General features: G+C 39.0%; 1 protein-coding gene across 4 annotated transcripts in view; it reads left to right on the top strand.

Annotated features, from left to right (window-relative positions):
• Pkn (serine/threonine-protein kinase N) overlaps window positions 1-12,808 on the top strand; it is a 264,865-nt gene extending 252,057 nt beyond the window's left edge. For all 4 annotated transcript variants that reach the window (XM_065236877.1, XM_065236875.1, XM_065236878.1 and 1 more), the window contains 6 exons: window positions 10,286-10,849; window positions 10,911-11,100; window positions 11,160-11,341; window positions 11,403-11,510; window positions 11,577-11,717; window positions 11,796-12,808. In XM_065236877.1, the coding sequence (XP_065092949.1) occupies window positions 10,286-10,849; window positions 10,911-11,100; window positions 11,160-11,341; window positions 11,403-11,510; window positions 11,577-11,717; window positions 11,796-11,939 (1,329 nt within the window). In that variant the 3' untranslated portion in view covers window positions 11,940-12,808. The remainder of the gene's footprint in view (window positions 1-10,285; window positions 10,850-10,910; window positions 11,101-11,159; window positions 11,342-11,402; window positions 11,511-11,576; window positions 11,718-11,795) is intronic.
• The last annotated feature ends 6,271 nt before the right edge of the window (window positions 12,809-19,079 follow it).

Raw genomic sequence — 19,079 nt, 5'->3', positions numbered from 1 at the left:
TTTTCCTGGAATGAACTAGAAATTATCCTCGGAATTCGCTTGACATTTTGGTTAAAATCCCTTTGGAATCTCACTCAAAATTTTCACGGTATTCTTTTCAAAATTTTCTTGGAACTATCTTCAGGATTCACTTGAAATTATTCGCAGAATATTCATGGAATCATCCCCAAAAATCTTTTATTTCGGAACTGTCCTCAGAATTCAATACCCTTGAGCTTCTTCTCGAAATTCAAGTTTAAGTTGTTCGTCCATTCACCAAAACGTTGTAGTTTTTCTACCAGAAATGTTCAATAAAGCTTGCCCCTCCATTCACCAGAACTGTGCAATTTTTACATCAGGATTTTTCAATTCAGCTTGCCCCTCCAGACAGCAGATTGTTGCAAATCTTACACCATAAATTTTCAATACAAACTCTTGCCCTCAGGAGATTTTACACCAGAAAATTTCAATTGACCAGAACGATGCAAGTTTTCCACCGTTAATGTTCAGTAATAATTGTTCTCCAATCTTCTGATTGGTGCAGATTTCCTTTTTCCATTTTCCACCAGACATTTTCAATATAGGTTGCTTCTCCTATCATTTGTTGCAGGTTTTTCACCAAATAAAGCTGCCTTTATTTTTAGAATTTTTTCATAAATTTTCAGTATTATCAGAATGGTGCAAATTTTACACCAGAAATTATTATCAAAGTTTGTTCCTCTATTCAGCAGAAGGATGCAAATTTAAGACCAAAAAATTTCCGAAAAGCTTGTCCATCCGTTCACCAGAACGGTGCAGATTTTCCACCAGAAATTTTCAATACAGCTTAATTTTAAATAAAGCTTGTGCCTTCATTAACCAGACCAGTGCAAGTTTTCCACCAGAAATATTCTGTTCTTTTAATTTATCAGAGCGATACAAATTTTGCACCAGAAATTTTCAATAAAGCATGCTCCTCCAGAAGGGTGCACCAAAAATTGTTTCACCATGCACCTTTATGGTGCAATTTTCAGGCTTTGCCTCTTCATGCACCGAAATGGTGCGAATTTTCCGCCATAAATTTTCAATGAAGCTTGCATTCATCAGAACGATTCAAGTTATGAGCCAGAAAAATGAATAAACCTTGCTTCTACATTCACCACAGTTTTGCGAACTTTTCACCAGAAATTTTCAGTTAAATGTGCACCTCCTAATTTTTAGCGTGATTCAATTTTTCCACCAGAGTTATTCATTTATGTTATATCATAATTTTGTAAGTGTGGTTATATCATAATTTTGTAAGTGTAGAAATAAAAATCTTGTTTATAAACGGGGGGCAATTGCCCCACCTTGACCCACCCTGTGCACGCCAGTATAATAATAGTTCGAAGTTGATCTGGAATCCCATGAATTACTTGTTTCATGGACAGATCATATTCAATTGAGGAACTGCTAATGGTGAAGTGAGCGCGGTCTGGAGTATACCAAGAAAAACACATATCCGAAGATATTCTCATAAATCGAAATTGTGTGTTTATCCCAAGAATTTCTTCAAAATTTGCAATAATAATTGCGTTAGTCACTCCGGATTTGATTAGTATCCTGAGAGAGAGAGAGAGAGAGAGAGAGAGATCTCCCAGAAACGGTTCTGGAGAGGTGTTACTCCTGCCAGAACCTCGAGACTGATGTTATGCGTTGAGTGCATACAGCCAAGAGCAATACGCAGACAACGACATTGAATTCGTTCCAATTTTTATTAGGTGACAATTTCTTGTCGAGAGAAAGCAGAAAGAGCCGTACTCTAGAACAGAGAGAATTGTTGTTTTATAAAGCGTTATGAGGTAATTTCAAATACGTAATATAGGTATTCCAAGTGCACTTTGAATCAAACCAGACCCCAAGGTACTTGAAAGACTGTAGCATTAAGATTAAGCTGCATTTAAGCTGGGTACCGCTTTCGAGTAAACACTACCAGTTTAGTTTTCTGCGGCGAGAATTCAAATCCTAGATTCCTAGCCCAAGAAGACAAGTTATCTAAGGAACTTTGCAATGATCCTTGCCAAGTCCACGGCATGTGGACCTCTTACGAAAAGCACACCGTCATCTGCAATTTGTCTTAGCGTGCATTGTTCTGCCAAACTGTTGTCGATATCTTAAATAAAAGTTATAAAGAAGAGGGCTGAGTCATGAGCCTTGGGGCAGGCCCATGACTAATTCTGGAAGTTGTCTGTTGTTCAAGGGAAAAGTTCATTTGCTTTTCTGACAACAAATTGTACAAGAAATTATTTAAAATTCCAGAAAGTCCACATGTGTGCAGAGTGTCTGACAGAATTTCAATGGAAACTGAATCAAAAGCCCCCTTAATGTCCAAGAATACTGAAGCCAATTGCTCATTGTGTGCAAAGGCCAGTTGAATATCTGTGGAAAGCAGCGCTAAACAATCGTTTGTTCCTTTGCTCTTGCGGAACCCAAACTGTGTATTTGATAGCAAGTTATTTGTTTCGACCCACTGATCGAGTCTCCGAAGGATCATTTTCTCCAACAATTTCCTAATGCACGAAAGCATAGCAATCGGACGGTATGAGTTATGGTCAGACGCTGGTTTGCCAAGTTTTCGAATGGCTATTACTTTGACCTGTCTTCATTCAGGCGGTACAATGTTGTTTTCTAGTAAAGAATTGAATAAGTCTTTTAGCGATATCTGGGAGATTTTTCAGAAGATTGAATTTAATCATATCGCTTCCCGGTGAGGAGTTGTTCGATGAAAGAAGAGCCATAGAGAATTCCAGCATTGGGAGTGACGCTTCTCGAAGAATGTGTTGTGCTGAAACTGAGTCCGGACAGACCTTTTTTGCGAAATCGAATATCCATCGGTTGGAGTATTCTTCACTCTCATTAGAAGATGAGCAATCACGCATGTTGCGAGCCACCCTCCACAAGGTGTTCATTGAGGTTTCTCGTGAGAGTCCCTCGATGAAATTGCGCCAATAACCGCGTTTCTTTTCTTTGACTAATTGTTTTAGCTTTGTCTCAAGCTTTGAATATTCCTCGAAATATGTGGAAGTTTTGTGTCTACGAAAAACTTTGAAAGCATCAGATTTTTCTACATACAATTTTGTGCATTCTTCGTCCCATCCAGGTGTGGCTGGTCTCCTTTTGAAGGGCGCACTTGGAACTTTTCTTTTTTGTGCTTCCAGTGAGCTTTTGTATATCAAATCGGCGAGGAATCGATATTCTTCCAATGGTGGAAGCGCATCTATTGATTCGACACCGATTGTCACCGCCGTTGCATATTTCTGCCAGTCGATGTTCCTTGTAAGATCAAATGGAACCCGAGATGGTTCTGCAGAGTGAGGGCCACACTTTATTGAAATGATGATTGGCAAATGATCGCTACCATGGGGATCATTGATAACCTTCCACAGACAATCCAATGATAGTGATCTTGAACACAAAGATAACAGGGTGGCCAGCGAACCGGGAAAACCGGGAAAAAAATCCGGGAACAAGGAATCAAAAATATCTTCAAATGACAAAATGACAAGCGATCAACGAACCGAATAATAACGCTATGTCAGAAGTGCAAAGCAATAATGATATAATCTTTTTCGTTCTTTTTCATGACAAGCAGCCCGTGCGACAATATTCACTCGGGGCGGTAGAAGGAAACAAGTAAATTGTTGGCAAACTGCTTCACGAAGTAGAGCCGAAGATGATACACGTGTGTTAATGGGAATTTTTTTTGTTATGTCTTTTCTCGATTCATATCAAGCTATGTCCTCATCCGTGTATATTGCAACCAGGGCGTCACAATATCAGCTTCAATCGACCAAATCGATGCGACGAAGAGACTGCTGGCTTTCTTTTTCTGTTAAAGTCGAACAGCTTCGCAGCATTCTAGAACCTCAGTCGGCGTGCACAAACAAATGTTCAATCGCTTGTCTCTCTTTCTCCCGTCGCTCCATTGGTCTTCCTTTCAAGCTTCGGTGAAACGGATGAGCGAAAGAGCGCTCGACTTTGATAGTTTTCTCTTTCATAAAACACATCAACAGAGGTTTCATGACGTATATGACGAAAAATTAAATTACATATTTAAAGCATTTCTCACGTGAAAACACTTGAAGATTACACGTAATATGTTTAATTTATCTTCCATCCACATATTTATCTAAAAAAAATTAACGAAGACGGGACATAACGCATTTTAAACAAATTGAAAGAGCGGTGATGGAGTGTTCGTGAAAGGGGATTGAAAGCCATAATGAGGTTTCGTTTGACTAGAAAATCGACGTTACTTACATTGAAAACGATGAGCAAAGGAACGACGAGAAGATCCACAGCCAGCGTTTCCTTCTAAGCGTGCTTCTTTTTCATTATCATTTCTTGCTGATAGCCTAGCTAGGCGTTATAGAAATGAAGCGTTGAACACGTTTGTATGAGAGAAACAAAACTCGAGTTCATTTTAGAGCTTCGAAAATGTAGAGCCCTGATTGCAACAAAGCAGGCAAGCAATATATCATTATCCTTTTACCACTCGGATCGAGCTATGTTATAGAGCGAGTTTGTCATGGTAGTCGTAGCAACCGTTTTGTCTGTATCGTTGGTTGCTTTATGTGTTTGGATTCGCTGTCCGGGAATTTGAAAAGTAACCGGGAAAACCGGGATAAACCCGGGAATTCGATGAGAGATCCGGGAAAAATAAATGAACCACACCATAGGAATACATTTTTAAATCAGAATAACAATTCAAACAGAGCGATTCTTTACCAAATGAATGTCTTTCTCTATTTGTTGCATAATTTTCTTCAGATTTCCGTCTTATTGTTGTTTCAATTTCAGGTGTAAAGTGCATGGTCCTCAAAACAAAATATTGAAGATTCTAGACTTTAGAAACAAATATTTGTAAAAACTGAAACTGAACTATTCTTTTCCGGGGTTTTGATTTTATTCGAAATTCTCATGATAATAATCCTAAATTTTGAAGAAAAGTTCTAGTTTCAGACTCTACACAAATTTCAAAGCCCCAGAATCTTGGCAATCTTCTAAAATCATTTTTTATCCGTTTAGTAAATAACCTTTCAGTTATTTTTTTCAAGTATTGGTCAATTGGTTAGGTTAATATTTATGTTAGTGTAGACAATGGCCCGTATGAATATAAATAGTTTACTTTACTTTCCCGTGCTTTTCTTACGGGAAAAGTAAAGTAAACGCTTTTATTCATATGACCTAATGGAATGAAGACAAATTTTCTTTTTCCGATATCCCCAACAATTTTCTCTAATTCTCATTTGTATCAAGTTCATTTTAACTGAAATATTTTTTTTTAAATTAAATCTCTTATTCTTCACAATTCTGTCTTATAAATTATTCATCGAGATAGCATTTTGCCTAGAGACGTTAATCTTTGTTACTCAATAAATTCTAGGGCTTTGAAATCAAAAGATGTATCAAGCATAAAAAGTGTTAGAATTTGATTTTGAAAAGTATCTCGAAAAATCAATAAATTGTTTTCAATACATAAAGTGACTCATAGAGTTGATTTTTTTCTTTCGCTTTAGAAAATACTTTCTGTAATTTTTCCCAACAAATAACTTCCGAAATATTACAGTTGGCCACGTTTTAAAAAATGCGTACAATTTCGTTTTTTGTTGAATATTAACAACCGGGAAAATTCTATGATTTGAACCGGGAAAACCGGGAAATAACCGGGAATTTCAAAATGAAAAGTCACTGGCCACCCTGAAGATAGGTCGAGTCGGAGGTTTAGCTATACGTGTCACTTCACCAGTGTTCAAAATAGTCAAGTTGAAATCGTCACATAAATCGTAAAAAAATAGCCGCTCTATTGTCATCGTATAGATCGCCCCAATACCAGGCCAGATAACTTGAAAATTATAAATTAAAAGTCCTAGAATTTAGTGTTGGTTTATGTCTGAAATTTAATCGATGATCTAAAAAAATCTAGTTACAAAATTCATGGAATTATCTAACATGAAAATTTTCTTAAGTTTGAGATCCTTTATATCGTCATGATATCCGGACAATATGCAAGCTTCGCCATAAAAGGTCGTATCATTGGACAAAGTGGAAATGTATCCAACAGGAAAATACAATAACAAATAGCGTTGACGCCTTTTCATTGAATGGCAGTTCCAGAGCTTCTATTGAACCGTAGTTTAACAAAACAAAAAATTCCACAGGCGCCACACAGTAAAATTTTCTAGCTTCGCCAATGCAGCTGATGCGCCCTTTTTAATTGTTGGTCTAGATGTGATATAACAGAATCGTTGTCATGCAATTTCGAAGTACATGGTCGATGGAATCTACTCAAAATTGAGTGGTTTTTCACTCAAAATCGCAAAAAAAAACATAGGTGAATAGAATGAGTAAAATTTTCTTCGCTTTTCCTTAAAAATTTGCTCGGATATGAAGAAAATCTACGAAATTTTTACTCAGTCCAGGAGTATCCTAATACAGGGTGTCTACTATTAAAAAAAAACTTGGAAATCCGGCAATCTTCACGTGAAATTCACAGGTAATTTTGAACATAATAATTCTAGAGTGAATTTATCTTCAATAACAATAAACATTCTGAAAATTGAACTGTTTTTTGGGGTGTTGTAAAAACTTGGAGAAATTTTCAAGAATCTAAAACAAAAATGGTCAAGACGTCGGACATTGGAACATGGAACTTGCAAAAATAAATTAATTTGGTGAGAATTCCCAAGGAACTCCAAGTGATAAGGGAATTCACAGGAAAATTCCACGGGAAGATTGGTTAGGCAAACTTGAAGTGACATTTAAGTTTTGTTGAACTCCAGAGTCCAAGGTAGTTCTGAGTAGAATTCCAAGAGAATCATGATTGGGATTCAAAGTAAAATTCCAACAGAATTTTACGGAGGATTCCAAGGTAACTCCAAAATGAATTTCATGAGAGTTCTGACTAAAATTGCATAATTTTGAGAAGAATTCTAATGGATCTACAAGGAGTACTTTAATGTTCTTGTGAGTAGCATTCCAAGAAGGAGGAGAGCAGGAGATAAATCAATGAAAATTCTGATGATAATTCTAAGGAAGTTTCAATGGAATTAATTTTGAAGGAATACATACTTAGGATAGTTTCAAGGATATTCCTGTAATTGTTTTTAGAAAACTCAAAAAAGAGTTCATTGAGAATTCTGAGGATCATTTCATGGAATTTATGGGACTACTCCTATAATTTTGTGTGGAATTTAGAGGACATTCAGAAGATGATTCTTTGGGAATTTTAGGAGAGAGTTTATATCAGGAGAATTCTTTGGGGTATTTGAAGAGAATTTGTAAGGGACATTTTTTAATTAGATTTCAGACCCTGTAATAGACTAAGTGAAATTCTCGATTTTCCTCATGTTCGAAAAGTTTTTTCCTCGAAAAACGAGAAAAATTTTACTTCTCTTACGAGTAACCTACTTTTTTGCGAATTTGAGTGATCGACTCTTAAATTTGAGTTGGTCGTGTATAGTTATGGGATGGAAGCTAGGGGTAAGACAACTGTACTCAGAGTTAATATAATTGCAGTGAGTAAATTTGAGTTACTCATATTTACTCAAAAACAAACAAAGAAGTCTAATATTTTTCATCAAATAATGTTCAAACAATCCCCGTCTGACAGAATGTTTTGATTTCAAGATTTAGTTTTCATTCATTAAAATATCCAAGTTAGATGGCTCTTGTCCAGGCCAGGGGATGTTTAGGTCTCTTTTGCTTTCTAGGATGGATGGCTAAAGTGTAATGTCTTTGAAGTTTTTGGTGATGTGGTGGTGTTAGTGTTTCCATATCCCAGCCATTTATAATTACCCGGGAATCTTAAAATCGCTGAAGACTCTTCCCGGGAATCGGGAAATATTTTCGGTAGTTATTTATTGAAACTTGAACTTCGTCAGGATTTCCCCCGGAAGATTTTTCCGACAATTTCTGGAAGTTTCTTCCAACTTTCCCTTGAAGATTTCGACCAGCTTCTTCGGAAGGATTCTTATGATTTCTCAGGGAGGTTTTGCCTGACTTTGCACGAAAGTTTCTTCCAACATCTTCTGGAAGTTTTTTAAAACTTGCCCTGGAAGAATCTTCCACCTTATCCCGCCAATTTCGTCCATTATTCAACGGAAGTTTCATCATCTTTTCATTCCAACTGTATCAAATTACAATCAGTAGTTCTAGATTACAATCAGATGTCCTACCGCTGGAAGGGGAAACTATTTCCCATTTCATCCGGACTTCCCACGGAAAACTTTTCTGAATTATTCTGAAAGCTTCATCCGGCTGCCTAAATTTGTATGGAAGTCTCTTCTAACTTTGCCCGGGAATTTCTCACAGATTGTGTCAGAAGCGTCTACCGGTTTCGTTTGGAACATTCTTCGCCAGGAAGCTTTCCCGACTTCGCCCTAAAGATTCGTCAAACTTTCTCCGGAAATCTCTACCAATTTTCCCCAAAAGTTGTGTGGTCATTTTTAATATAAAATATGTTTAACATGGTTTTCGTACAAACTAGTCAAACTAGTTTCCTGGGAATCGGGAAATGATAATTCTGGTAAATTGCCCGGGCAAGACTTAGGAAGTAAGAATATGGCCAAATGTTTTCAGAAGATTAATTTAGCTCATGGAAAATAATACTCAATCTCACAAATTTGGATTTTTTGGAATCCCCCCTGGATCCCCCTCAATATTGAGTAAAATTCTTCCTGTGATTGTCCGGAATCCTCGCTGGGATAGTTCATATTCCTTCTTTGGATTTTCCGAAGTTACCTTTGATATTGTTGGGAAACCGAACTGGGATTGTCTGAAATTCCCCCTAGGCTTGTTCGGAATCTCTACTGAGACTGTCATAAATCCCTTTTGCGATTGACTGGAACCCTCCTAGGGATTGTACAAAATCCCCCTGTAATAGAACGTCATCGGCTAGGCAGTAAAGCAAGACAGTTCTGACTGTTCCGTAAGGTCACCATAAAAATCTTCCATCGATTTTGAGGGGGCAACTTGTAGTTCCTTTCGTACACGTGCAATTGCCCTTTCATTGCTGAAAGATCTTCTCAGTTAAGCATTGCAAGCGCATGTTGTTGCTTTGCTTTGCCTGACAGTATCGGTTGCTATGTGTATTTTATGTTGAGCGAGTTACTCAGAGTTACTCAAAATTACCTCCGATTTTACTCATGATCAAAAGCTGTCTTGCCCCAAGGATGAAAGCTTCAATATATAAGGTTAACATCAGCGAATGCAAACACATAAAGCAACCAACGATACAGACAAAACGGTTGCTACGACTACCATGACAAACTCGCTCTGTAGCATAGCTCGATCGGAGTGGTAGAAGGATAATGATATATTACTTGCCTGCTTTGTTGCAATATACACGGATGAGGACATAGCTTGATCTGAATCGAGAAAAGACATAACAAAAAAATATCCCATTAACACACGTGTATCATCTTCGGCTTTACTTCGTGGAGCAGCTTGCCAACAATTTGCTCGTTTCCTTCTACCGCCCTGAGTGAGCTGTGTCGCACGGGCTGATTGTCGTGAAAAAGAAGGAAGAAGATTATGGGGCTTATTACGGATGTCACTTCACGGTGAAATCTTGTCACTTGGTGAAGTGATTCCCATTTGATTTGTACGACAATCACGGCTCTCACTTTCTTATCACCGTGTAGTGACACCCGTAATAAGGCCCTATATCATTATTGCTTTCCACTTCTGACATAGCGTTATCATTCGGTTCGTTGATCGCTTGTCATTTGGAGATATTTTTGGTTCCTTGATTAACACGCTAGACTGACTGAACCATAATTGTGTTTTGCTGATCCATAATTCTAAGGTCAGTGTACATCTTTTTCCAATATTTTTAGAAAAATCAAACCCGCAAAAAAAAATTCTGGGGCGTTTGATTTTTCTAAAAATATTGGAAAAAGATATACAAACGAGCGTAGACTTCCGCTTAAAAGCAAACCTTCAGGCATTCGAGAAGCTTTGAAGCAATTAACATTTACTTATAAACCACAAGCTTATACCAAGTATGCATCCAAGATAAACATTCATTGTGCATGACTGCAATACGTGTTCTCAGCCCACCACTAATGTCATTACCATTTCCAGCTATTCCGAATCACCGTCCCTCCCCACACCAAAAAATGCTGGGGTTAAACACTTCGCTGTCTGCTTCCATAAATTCCGCAAAACCATACCCCCATCAATTATAAATTCTGTGTTGCTTCGTCTCCGTTTAATGTTGCTGATTTGTCAAGCCTTCAACCTTCCTCTGGACGTAAACCATTCTCAAATTATCCGCCTTTTACAGATCATCCAACCCTTCGACCAGCTGGGCGTATCGGGCAATGTTGTACCACTGCAACCATCACATCACCACCCACAGGCGCAAGCGGCGGCCGTTGCAGCCGCGGCAGCCCTCCAACAGCAACAGTACTACCAACAGCAACTGCTACTTCAACAACAGCAACAACAAGCTGTCCAACAGCAACCGCAGCAACCGCAACTGCCACAGCAGGATCTGGCGGTTGCCGGTCCAGCTGCGATACCAAACCGCCGGCAGGGACCGGCACGGACCCTCCAGTATCGGGACAGTGCGTACGAAAGCCGCCGGCAGTCGCAGGCCGGTGCCCCTGGAATGCAAATCGACAGCTTCCGGTTGCTGAGCGTCCTCGGTAGGGGTCACTTCGGCAAGGTCATTCTGGCCCAGTACAAAAACACCGGCGAGTACTTTGCCATCAAGGCGCTCAAGAAGGGCGACATCATCGCTCGGGACGAGGTCGAATCGTTGCTCAGCGAGAAGCGCATCTTCGAGGTGGCCAACACGATGCGGCACCCGTTCCTGGTGAATCTGTTCGCTTGCTTCCAGACTGAGGTGACTGAGCTGGGTTATGTTTAATGATATTCTAATTAACCTTAAATGATTTCCAAAATAGCAACACGTGTGTTTCGTGATGGAGTACGCCGCCGGAGGGGATTTGATGATGCACATCCACACGGACGTGTTCTCCGAGCCACGGGCGGTGTTCTACGCTGCCTGCGTGGTTCTTGGCCTGCAGTATCTGCACGAAAGCAAAATCATCTACCGGGACTTGAAGCTCGACAATCTACTGCTGGATACGGAAGGTACAACTTTGGGATCAATTCTGGGGGAAAAATGTAAGTCTCACACGTGCTCTTTTCAGGTTACGTCAAAATTGCCGACTTTGGTCTGTGCAAGGAAGGCATGGGCTTTGGCGATCGGACGGGAACGTTCTGCGGTACGCCGGAGTTCCTAGCCCCGGAAGTGCTCACCGAGACGTCGTACACGCGGGCCGTCGATTGGTGGGGATTGGGAGTGTTGATCTTCGAAATGCTTGTCGGAGAGGTGAGTTCAGTTATTGACGGATTGCAACTTGTGAATACTAACCTTGTAATTGTTTCAACAGTCACCATTCCCGGGAGACGACGAAGAGGAAGTGTTCGACTCGATCGTCAACGATGAGGTTCGGTATCCGAGGTTCTTGTCGCTGGAGGCGATAGCCATTATGAGAAGGGTAAGGAATTGAAGCTGCTTTGGACCGTTGACCATAGTAACTCGTTTTTTTTTTTTTGCATTACAGCTTTTGCGTAAAAACCCGGAACGGCGGCTTGGCTCGTCGGAACGGGACGCTGAGGATGTTAAGCGACAGGCCTTCTTCCGAAACATCGGCTGGGACGATCTGCTGCTCAGGAAGGTGAAACCTCCGTTCGTGCCAACCATTGTGAGTATTGCCTGTTTATGCACCATCGTCCATCACTCATCATCGCTAATCTGCTATAATGTTTATCGCATTTTCTAGCGCTCCCCGGAGGACGTATCGAACTTCGACGAGGAGTTCACATCGGAGAAGGCCGCCCTGACGCCACCGAAGGACCCGCGTGTCCTGACCGAGAGCGAACAGACTTACTTCAAGGACTTTACCTACATGGCCGACTGGTGTTGACAGTGAGCGGACCTGGCAGGGCGACTACTGGCGTAACGTAATGGTTTCCCCCTCCAGATTACATACCTATTCCTTCTATCACCACCATGATCAGCATCAGAGACCATGATTCGTTCGTTATTCTGTTTCTTATACTCTTAACGCGAGCAGCTATACCTACAGACACGCTTCCATGCATATCACACTTATTATCCCTTGGTTCGTAAAGGAGCAGCATGAACGCGGAAAATGAATGCAAAACTGTTAATATATTATTGTAAGAACAGAAATTAGACAAATAAAAGTTTACTGTTGGACAAAAACAAAAAAAAAATGAAGCAAAATATGTGTAGCTACAGCAAATGTCTTCCAAAAAGACACAAAGGGATAAACTAAAAATCAGGAATCGTACCGCGGCTTCTCTTTCCTTTTAGACGAATTTAAGCTTAACCGTTGTATAGGCATTCACTCACTCACTCACAGATCAGAGAAGACTACATATAAGAGGAGAGCAACCGAAAAGTAATAATATTGTAAGGTGCCTTTTTTTTTACTTGTTGTTGAAATTGTTCCACACGCACCCAGGCCGAACAGGTTGGTTGGACCATCCGGAGAAGTTTCCATTCTTTCCTGAGTTGGAGCGCACCCTTATTATTGTACACTGTGGCGATAGTTTTAATATGATTACCTAGGTAATTTCCCTGCAGGAATTAAATTCACACACACACAGACAGACAGCTAAAAATGTAATCATTCGGAACGGAAGATGATTAAGACGTGTAGGAAAGTTGTTTTTAGAAAGCCTTTATTTATGAATGTAGCCTTTTTTTCCTGTTCAGATTTACGAATTTCGCTCTACCACTTTTCTTTTTTAAATGCAGATTTTTTTTTACAAAATCACACCCATTAATAAACGGAATCCAATATCACTTACCGCGCGAGGAGTTTTTTTTTGAGTTTGAGTTAAGCTAAGAACGCAAAGCATCATTGCATAATCATAATGAAGGAATTAAAAAAAAAAAACATACAATTAGCTTAGTGATTTAAGTGAACTCAGTCGCGCGCTGCTGCTGATGTGAAAGCGTTGTTTATTATTTTTTTAGAAGCAAAACAGTAATGTTATTTTAGTTTACACACATCAACATTAATAACATACACACATGTGATTATAACTTTTATCAAGGAGGAAACAAAATGATAATATAACTACATTTAAAACAGGAAAACAAATATCGATTGTAGCGAAAGAAAAAAAAAGAAACAAATGAAAGATGAAAAAAATGTACTAATAGTCGTTTATTGATAAAAGCAATTTATGCATTTTTTGAGAAGGTTAACAAATGAATTGAAAAATACATTACAGAACATGTTTGAGTTTTATTCCACTTGATCCGAACATGTTTTCCTAATTTAAGTCTACTTTAAATTTTCTATTGTCAACGTAAATCGCCCGTAACGTTGGTAGATCACCTCTAAATGGTGCGTTACGGTGTAAGATCTACCAAATGTTCGATAAGGATTGTCAATAGACCTTCCGTCTCGAACAAACAATTTGCATTCAGTTGCACAATTTGCTTGCAACTGAATCTAGAATGTTGAGCTCTACTAGGAATATAATACAATATCAACAGATATTTTAATATAAATTCGTTTTTAAGTGTACATACAAAATGTTAAATATTTTGGGATTCATGAAAACGATCAAGATTCTGGTGGATTTTTTAGGTTCCAGAAATTTGATTCCTTTCCGAGAGTTGTGACTAACCTATTTAACCTAGGCACAGGTCAAAGCAAAAGCTAGTAGCTGCTCAGGATGCGAGTCTTTTACGGTGGCCCTGTAAACCACCCGATGTGCTCAGGACAGTCATGGTAAAAACACTGAACCCTTTTGCACGGGTGGCAGTTTTGCCTACAAACACAGCACCAAGAGCATTGAGTTTCACGCTCCGTACCAGTGCTCGATAGAAAACACCAATCGCAGCGAACAAGGCACCGGTTCCAGTGCCCGTGCATAATTCTTTGCACCGGTGTATGGATGCTTCGGCAACCACCAAAGCCGAGTGTTTCTTACTTCGGAAAACACCGCAGCCGAGTGTTTTCGATTTTGGAAAACACGCTTGCTGCTCACAGAAATCTTCCTTGGGTGACTTCTGAAAGATTATCGTAGCTCTTATACGCCTTCAGCATCTTCCGATTCGACTAGAGCTGATAAACGAGTGGTCAAAGCAATCCTTTCATAGGGGAAATGGCTCTAATGTTGGCCTATGGATCTAAGATTGGGCCCATCGCTAAAAATCTGCTATTTATCAATTGTATCTAAATGAACGCGTCTGTGGGACGGTTCTAATGGATATTTTTGGTTGATATTGGAAATTTAGTCGATTGCTGAATTTATGCATGGGCCCAAATTAGGGACACTTAGGTCGACATTACATACATTTCCCCTAATTCCAATGCCGATGGTTCGATTCCAGTCTGTCCCCCTCCAATTTTTTTCTGTCAACATTACTTTCATAAGGCAAATCTATGAAATTCATTTCGATTTCTTTTTGGCTAAAAAGTATAACGCAATCTTATAAAGCTTATGAGCTCAAGGGATCTTCCAGGATTATTAAAAATACACAACTCCACCCACTGGTATTTCTTGGCTTTATATTAAATAATTTAGCTGATTGATTTATTGTGATTAGTGTCAATCTAATAATCATAACTTATCTCCAACAAAAACAAACAGCTCAACTGATTGAATAATAGTAGAGACATATACGGTGTTTACATAATATGTAATATATTATATGCTGGTTCACTATTAGATAATTAGATAATAAATATATATATAAATAATAACTATGATGGTTCACTAGCTCAACCAACTCAACTAACTAGCACGAATTTCAGAGGCTCCTAAAATCTCATGCTAGTAGATGCTGACGCCCTGTTTACATTATGCTGACTATTTATAAGTACAGCTTTAGTTCACTAGCATCAGCACACCAGCACAAATGTAAGCACCCAAATAGCGGTGGGTGAACAGAACTTCTCACCATTCATGTAGGGTAGAACAGCCCGAAATGCAGCCGGGCCAAACGCCCGATTTGATTTATTATAGCTATTCCACTCTTAATTTTGCCGAAATGCTAGTTCAAGTACTAAACTAGCACTGTGACTTGTCAAATTTATGAATTAAAAACGGGAATGCTATGAAAAATCGCATCGAGTGATTTGCGCGAGGTGCATTTTGGGCTGTTTTCCCCTAAATAAAAACAACGCGCTACCTTCTACTAGCTCCGTATCAGCCATGGTAGCTGTTTTGTTGTTGTTGGATATAAGTTATCATTATTAGATTGACTCAAATCGTGTGAAAACAATAAGCTCAATTAGTTAATATTAAGCCAAGAAATACCAGTGGGTGAACGGCAACAGAAACACGCTCTTGCGAAGTGGGTGATTTGTGTATGTTTAATAATCCTGGTAGATGATCCTTTGAGCTCATAAGATTCATAAGATTGCGTAATGCTTTTTAGCCAAAAGAAATCGAAATGAATTTCATAGATCTACCCTATAAAAACAATGTTGACAGAAAAAATTGGAGGGTGACAGACCGGCATCGAACAATGGACATAAGCATTACGAGACCAATGCTTTGACCACTCGTCTATCAGCTCTAGTCGCGTTTAAGTTCTACCTTGTGTAACAAGATAATCTTTCATAAGTCGCCAAAAGAAAACTCCTGCGAGCAGCAAGCGTGTTTTCCGAAATCGAAAACACTCGGCTTTGGTGTTTGCCGAAGTCAGAAACACTCGGCTTTGGTGCTTGCCGAAGATTCATACACCGGTGCAAACAATTATGCACGGGCACCGGTACAAGCATAGAGGTAACTCTAAGACTAGAAGGTCCCGAAATAACGTGCTCAACTTTTTGGCTCAGCTCTGGTACTCTCTTCGGTCCCAAGCTAATCGATTCACCCCTCGAAACATAGGAACAACCAATAACCCCTCATTTTATCTGTCAAACTTTCATAACGAATCAAAACAAACATTGCGTAGTACTAGAATTTCGACTAGAATAGGGTACGTTAATCGTTTGCTTGGGACCAATAGGCTACTAAAGTGGTGAGCCAATTTAAAATCGTTAGTTTCGTATTGATTGTTGGTACAAGTGCCTTGTTTGCTGCTTTTGGTGTTTTCTATCGAGCACTGGTACGGAGCGTACAACCAACAATCAATACGAAACTAACGATTTTAAATTGGCTCACCACTTCAGTAGCCTATTGGTCCCAAGCAAACGATTACCGTACCCTATTCTAGTCGAAAGTTGAAAGTTTGACAGATAAAATGAGGGGTTATTGGTTTTTCCTATGTTTCGAGGGGTGAATCGATTAGCTTGGGACCGAAGAGAGTACCAAAGCTGAGCCAAAAAGTTGAGCACGTTATTTCGGGACCTTCTAGTCTTAGAGTTACCTCTATGGTACAACTCAATGCTCTTGGTGGTGTGTAAAAAAGGCAGTACGCAGAGTAGTGTTGCGTTTAGACATGCCTGGCTCAGGATACTTGAGTGAGACATTAAACAATTAATGCAAATTTTAACACGAGAAATTTGAAAAAAAAAATCTGACGATTATGATATGGAATTACCTCTCACTGTAGCAACACAACTGTCGGTAGACTGTGGACAATCCTCGCTGTTCAACTTGATGAAATTTAATAACCTATAATTGTACTTAACCTGCCATTGTATGAAGGGCCGAAAACGGTTTGGGTGAATCCGTGGGCAATATCGCTCACGTGCATCCACGGGTTAAATGAGAGAATCTCCTTTCAATAACAGGATACAACCGGTAAAAACAGGGCATCCGACAGTAGGATGCCACATTAGACTGATGCAAAATTTGAAATTTTCGCTCCACAGTGTTCAAACGGTTTCACATCGGGTCCTGATTAGCTTCCGAAAGTTTAAACTCATTTGATAACTTTGACTATATGTTTTAGTATTACTTCTACGTGAAGTCAACGATTTACGCCACCACTGAGGAGGGGGGGGGGGCACCCCTCACCATCCCTCTCCAAAGGGGGAGTTTGGTAAAGAGAGATGAAAAAACCGATTTGTACCTTTCTTAAAAAGTTGTCCTAGCTCGCTATTCTAATATCTATATGCAATCTTCACACTGCCGTACCATAGAGGTAACTCTAAGACTAGAAGGTCCCGAAATAACGTGCTCAACTTTTTGGCTCAGATCTGGTACTCTCTTCGGTCCCAAGCTAATCGATTCACCCCTCGAAACATAGGAGAATCCACTAACCCCTCATTTTATCTGTCAAACTCTCATAGCGAATCAAAACAAACATAGTGTAGTACTGGATTTTATACTAGAATGGGGTACGTTGGTCGATTTGCTTGGGACCAATAGGCTAGTCTAGTAGTGAGCCAATTTAAAATCGTTGGTTTCGTATTGACTGTTGGCCGTACTCTAACGGAACTATCAACTCTATGCTTTCATCCACTCCATCTATCGTATAAAAATTACCACTACAGTATGTTATTTGAAATTAGCATCTTCATTTGATAAGAAACTGACTTGGCACAAACCATTTGAAGTTTATATGGAAATTACTATAGGAAAACAAAACTTTTTGTTCATTGTCTTCTAGCCTTTTTACATTTTGTACTGTTAACAAACTCTATTGCTATTCTTATGGGAATTATTATCAGCTACAACTTTGCAGAAAATCGTTTTTCAGCCAAATGCCAAATTAAATAGTTATTAATCGTTTAAGAGATTGATAATCTTATGGTAAGATTAAGCAACTTTATTGTGGGCAACACTGTATACTGCAGTGTGACATAGTAGCCATGATTTTTGTCCTCTATTCTACGCGCCATAAACACCAATGTTGCCTGCTGAACAGTTGATTGAGCATAATCATAAGACATCAGTGACTTGAATCATTAATAACTTTTATTCCTTACATTTGATCGAAAAATGGTCTTCAACAAAGTTGTAGCTGAGAAAATTTTCAACAAGCTCAGCTATCATTTTCTAAAGTAGAGTGAACTGGTGAATTTTGAGATAGATATGAACCGAAATTATGGTTTCTCCATACTAATTTCTATATAAACTTCAAATGGTTTATGCCAAGTCAGTTTCTCACTAGATGAGTTCAAATTTTGGGAGGCTAATCAGGGCCCAATTTGGAACCCTTTGAGCACTGTGGAGTAAAAATTTCAAATTTTGCATCAGTCTAATGTCACATTAAGTGTAAAGAAGAGCCCGCTCTCTATTGACGAAACGTTAAAGACAGAGAGTTAGGATTTCCACTCTCCCCATCCATTGCGCTTCAATCGGGTGCTCTGGTGGACCTTCCCATTTTATATAATAATGGAATGAAAGTTAAGAGAAAAATAAAGGAAAGATCTCACCCGATGTTCCAAAGGAATCCATGACATCGCGATGATTTCGAAGAGCTCCCATATGCTATGCTATCGCTACTTCTTCAGCCGGTGTTAAAATAGCTCTCTCGCCGTTCCTTCGTTAAGCGCCCATTACACATGTCAATATATTGACAAACATCGTATTGTCAATTTTCCTTACAATATTATCAATACATAAATATTGAAAACATTAATGACAATACGCTAAAGCGCTCGTTACACGGTTCAATATATTGACAGTAAATTGACATACTGACAATATTATTGAAGAGGTAATATTGATGACGATGGATTGATGACGAGTATTGCTGAACAACTGATTTTCATTTCACTTTGTCAATATTCTTCCCCTACCCGAGAGGAGGGAGAACGTACGTCATTTAGATCGACTAACTCACAAAGCACCTTCGCGCATGCAGTGTTGCCATTTGTTTAAATTTTCGTGTGTGATATGCAATCGATTTCTAACTGAATAAAAAATGTATCTTTTTACAGTCACCAATCACCCAGGCTTCGTTTATATGGATGTACATTTTCTACAAAATCACAAGCATAATCAAGTTATTTTTTTACTTTAAAATAAAATAAATACTATCAGCGTTTCACATACCTACATGTAACGTAAATCAATTATTATATGCATAATTTTCATTTATTAATGTTTACCAAAACATCAGCATAGTAGTTTCTATTTGGGAAACTACGTACCGTTAACGTGGGGTATTCCACACG

This window comes from Ochlerotatus camptorhynchus, unplaced genomic scaffold (genome assembly GCF_037179485.1).
Source record: "Ochlerotatus camptorhynchus isolate MF236.1 unplaced genomic scaffold, CSIRO-AGI_Acam_v1.1 ptg000577l, whole genome shotgun sequence".
In the NCBI taxonomy this organism is placed as follows: domain Eukaryota; kingdom Metazoa; phylum Arthropoda; class Insecta; order Diptera; family Culicidae; genus Ochlerotatus; species Ochlerotatus camptorhynchus.
Note: the sequence above shows the minus strand (reverse complement) of the source record. Positions and strands in the feature narration are given on the sequence as shown.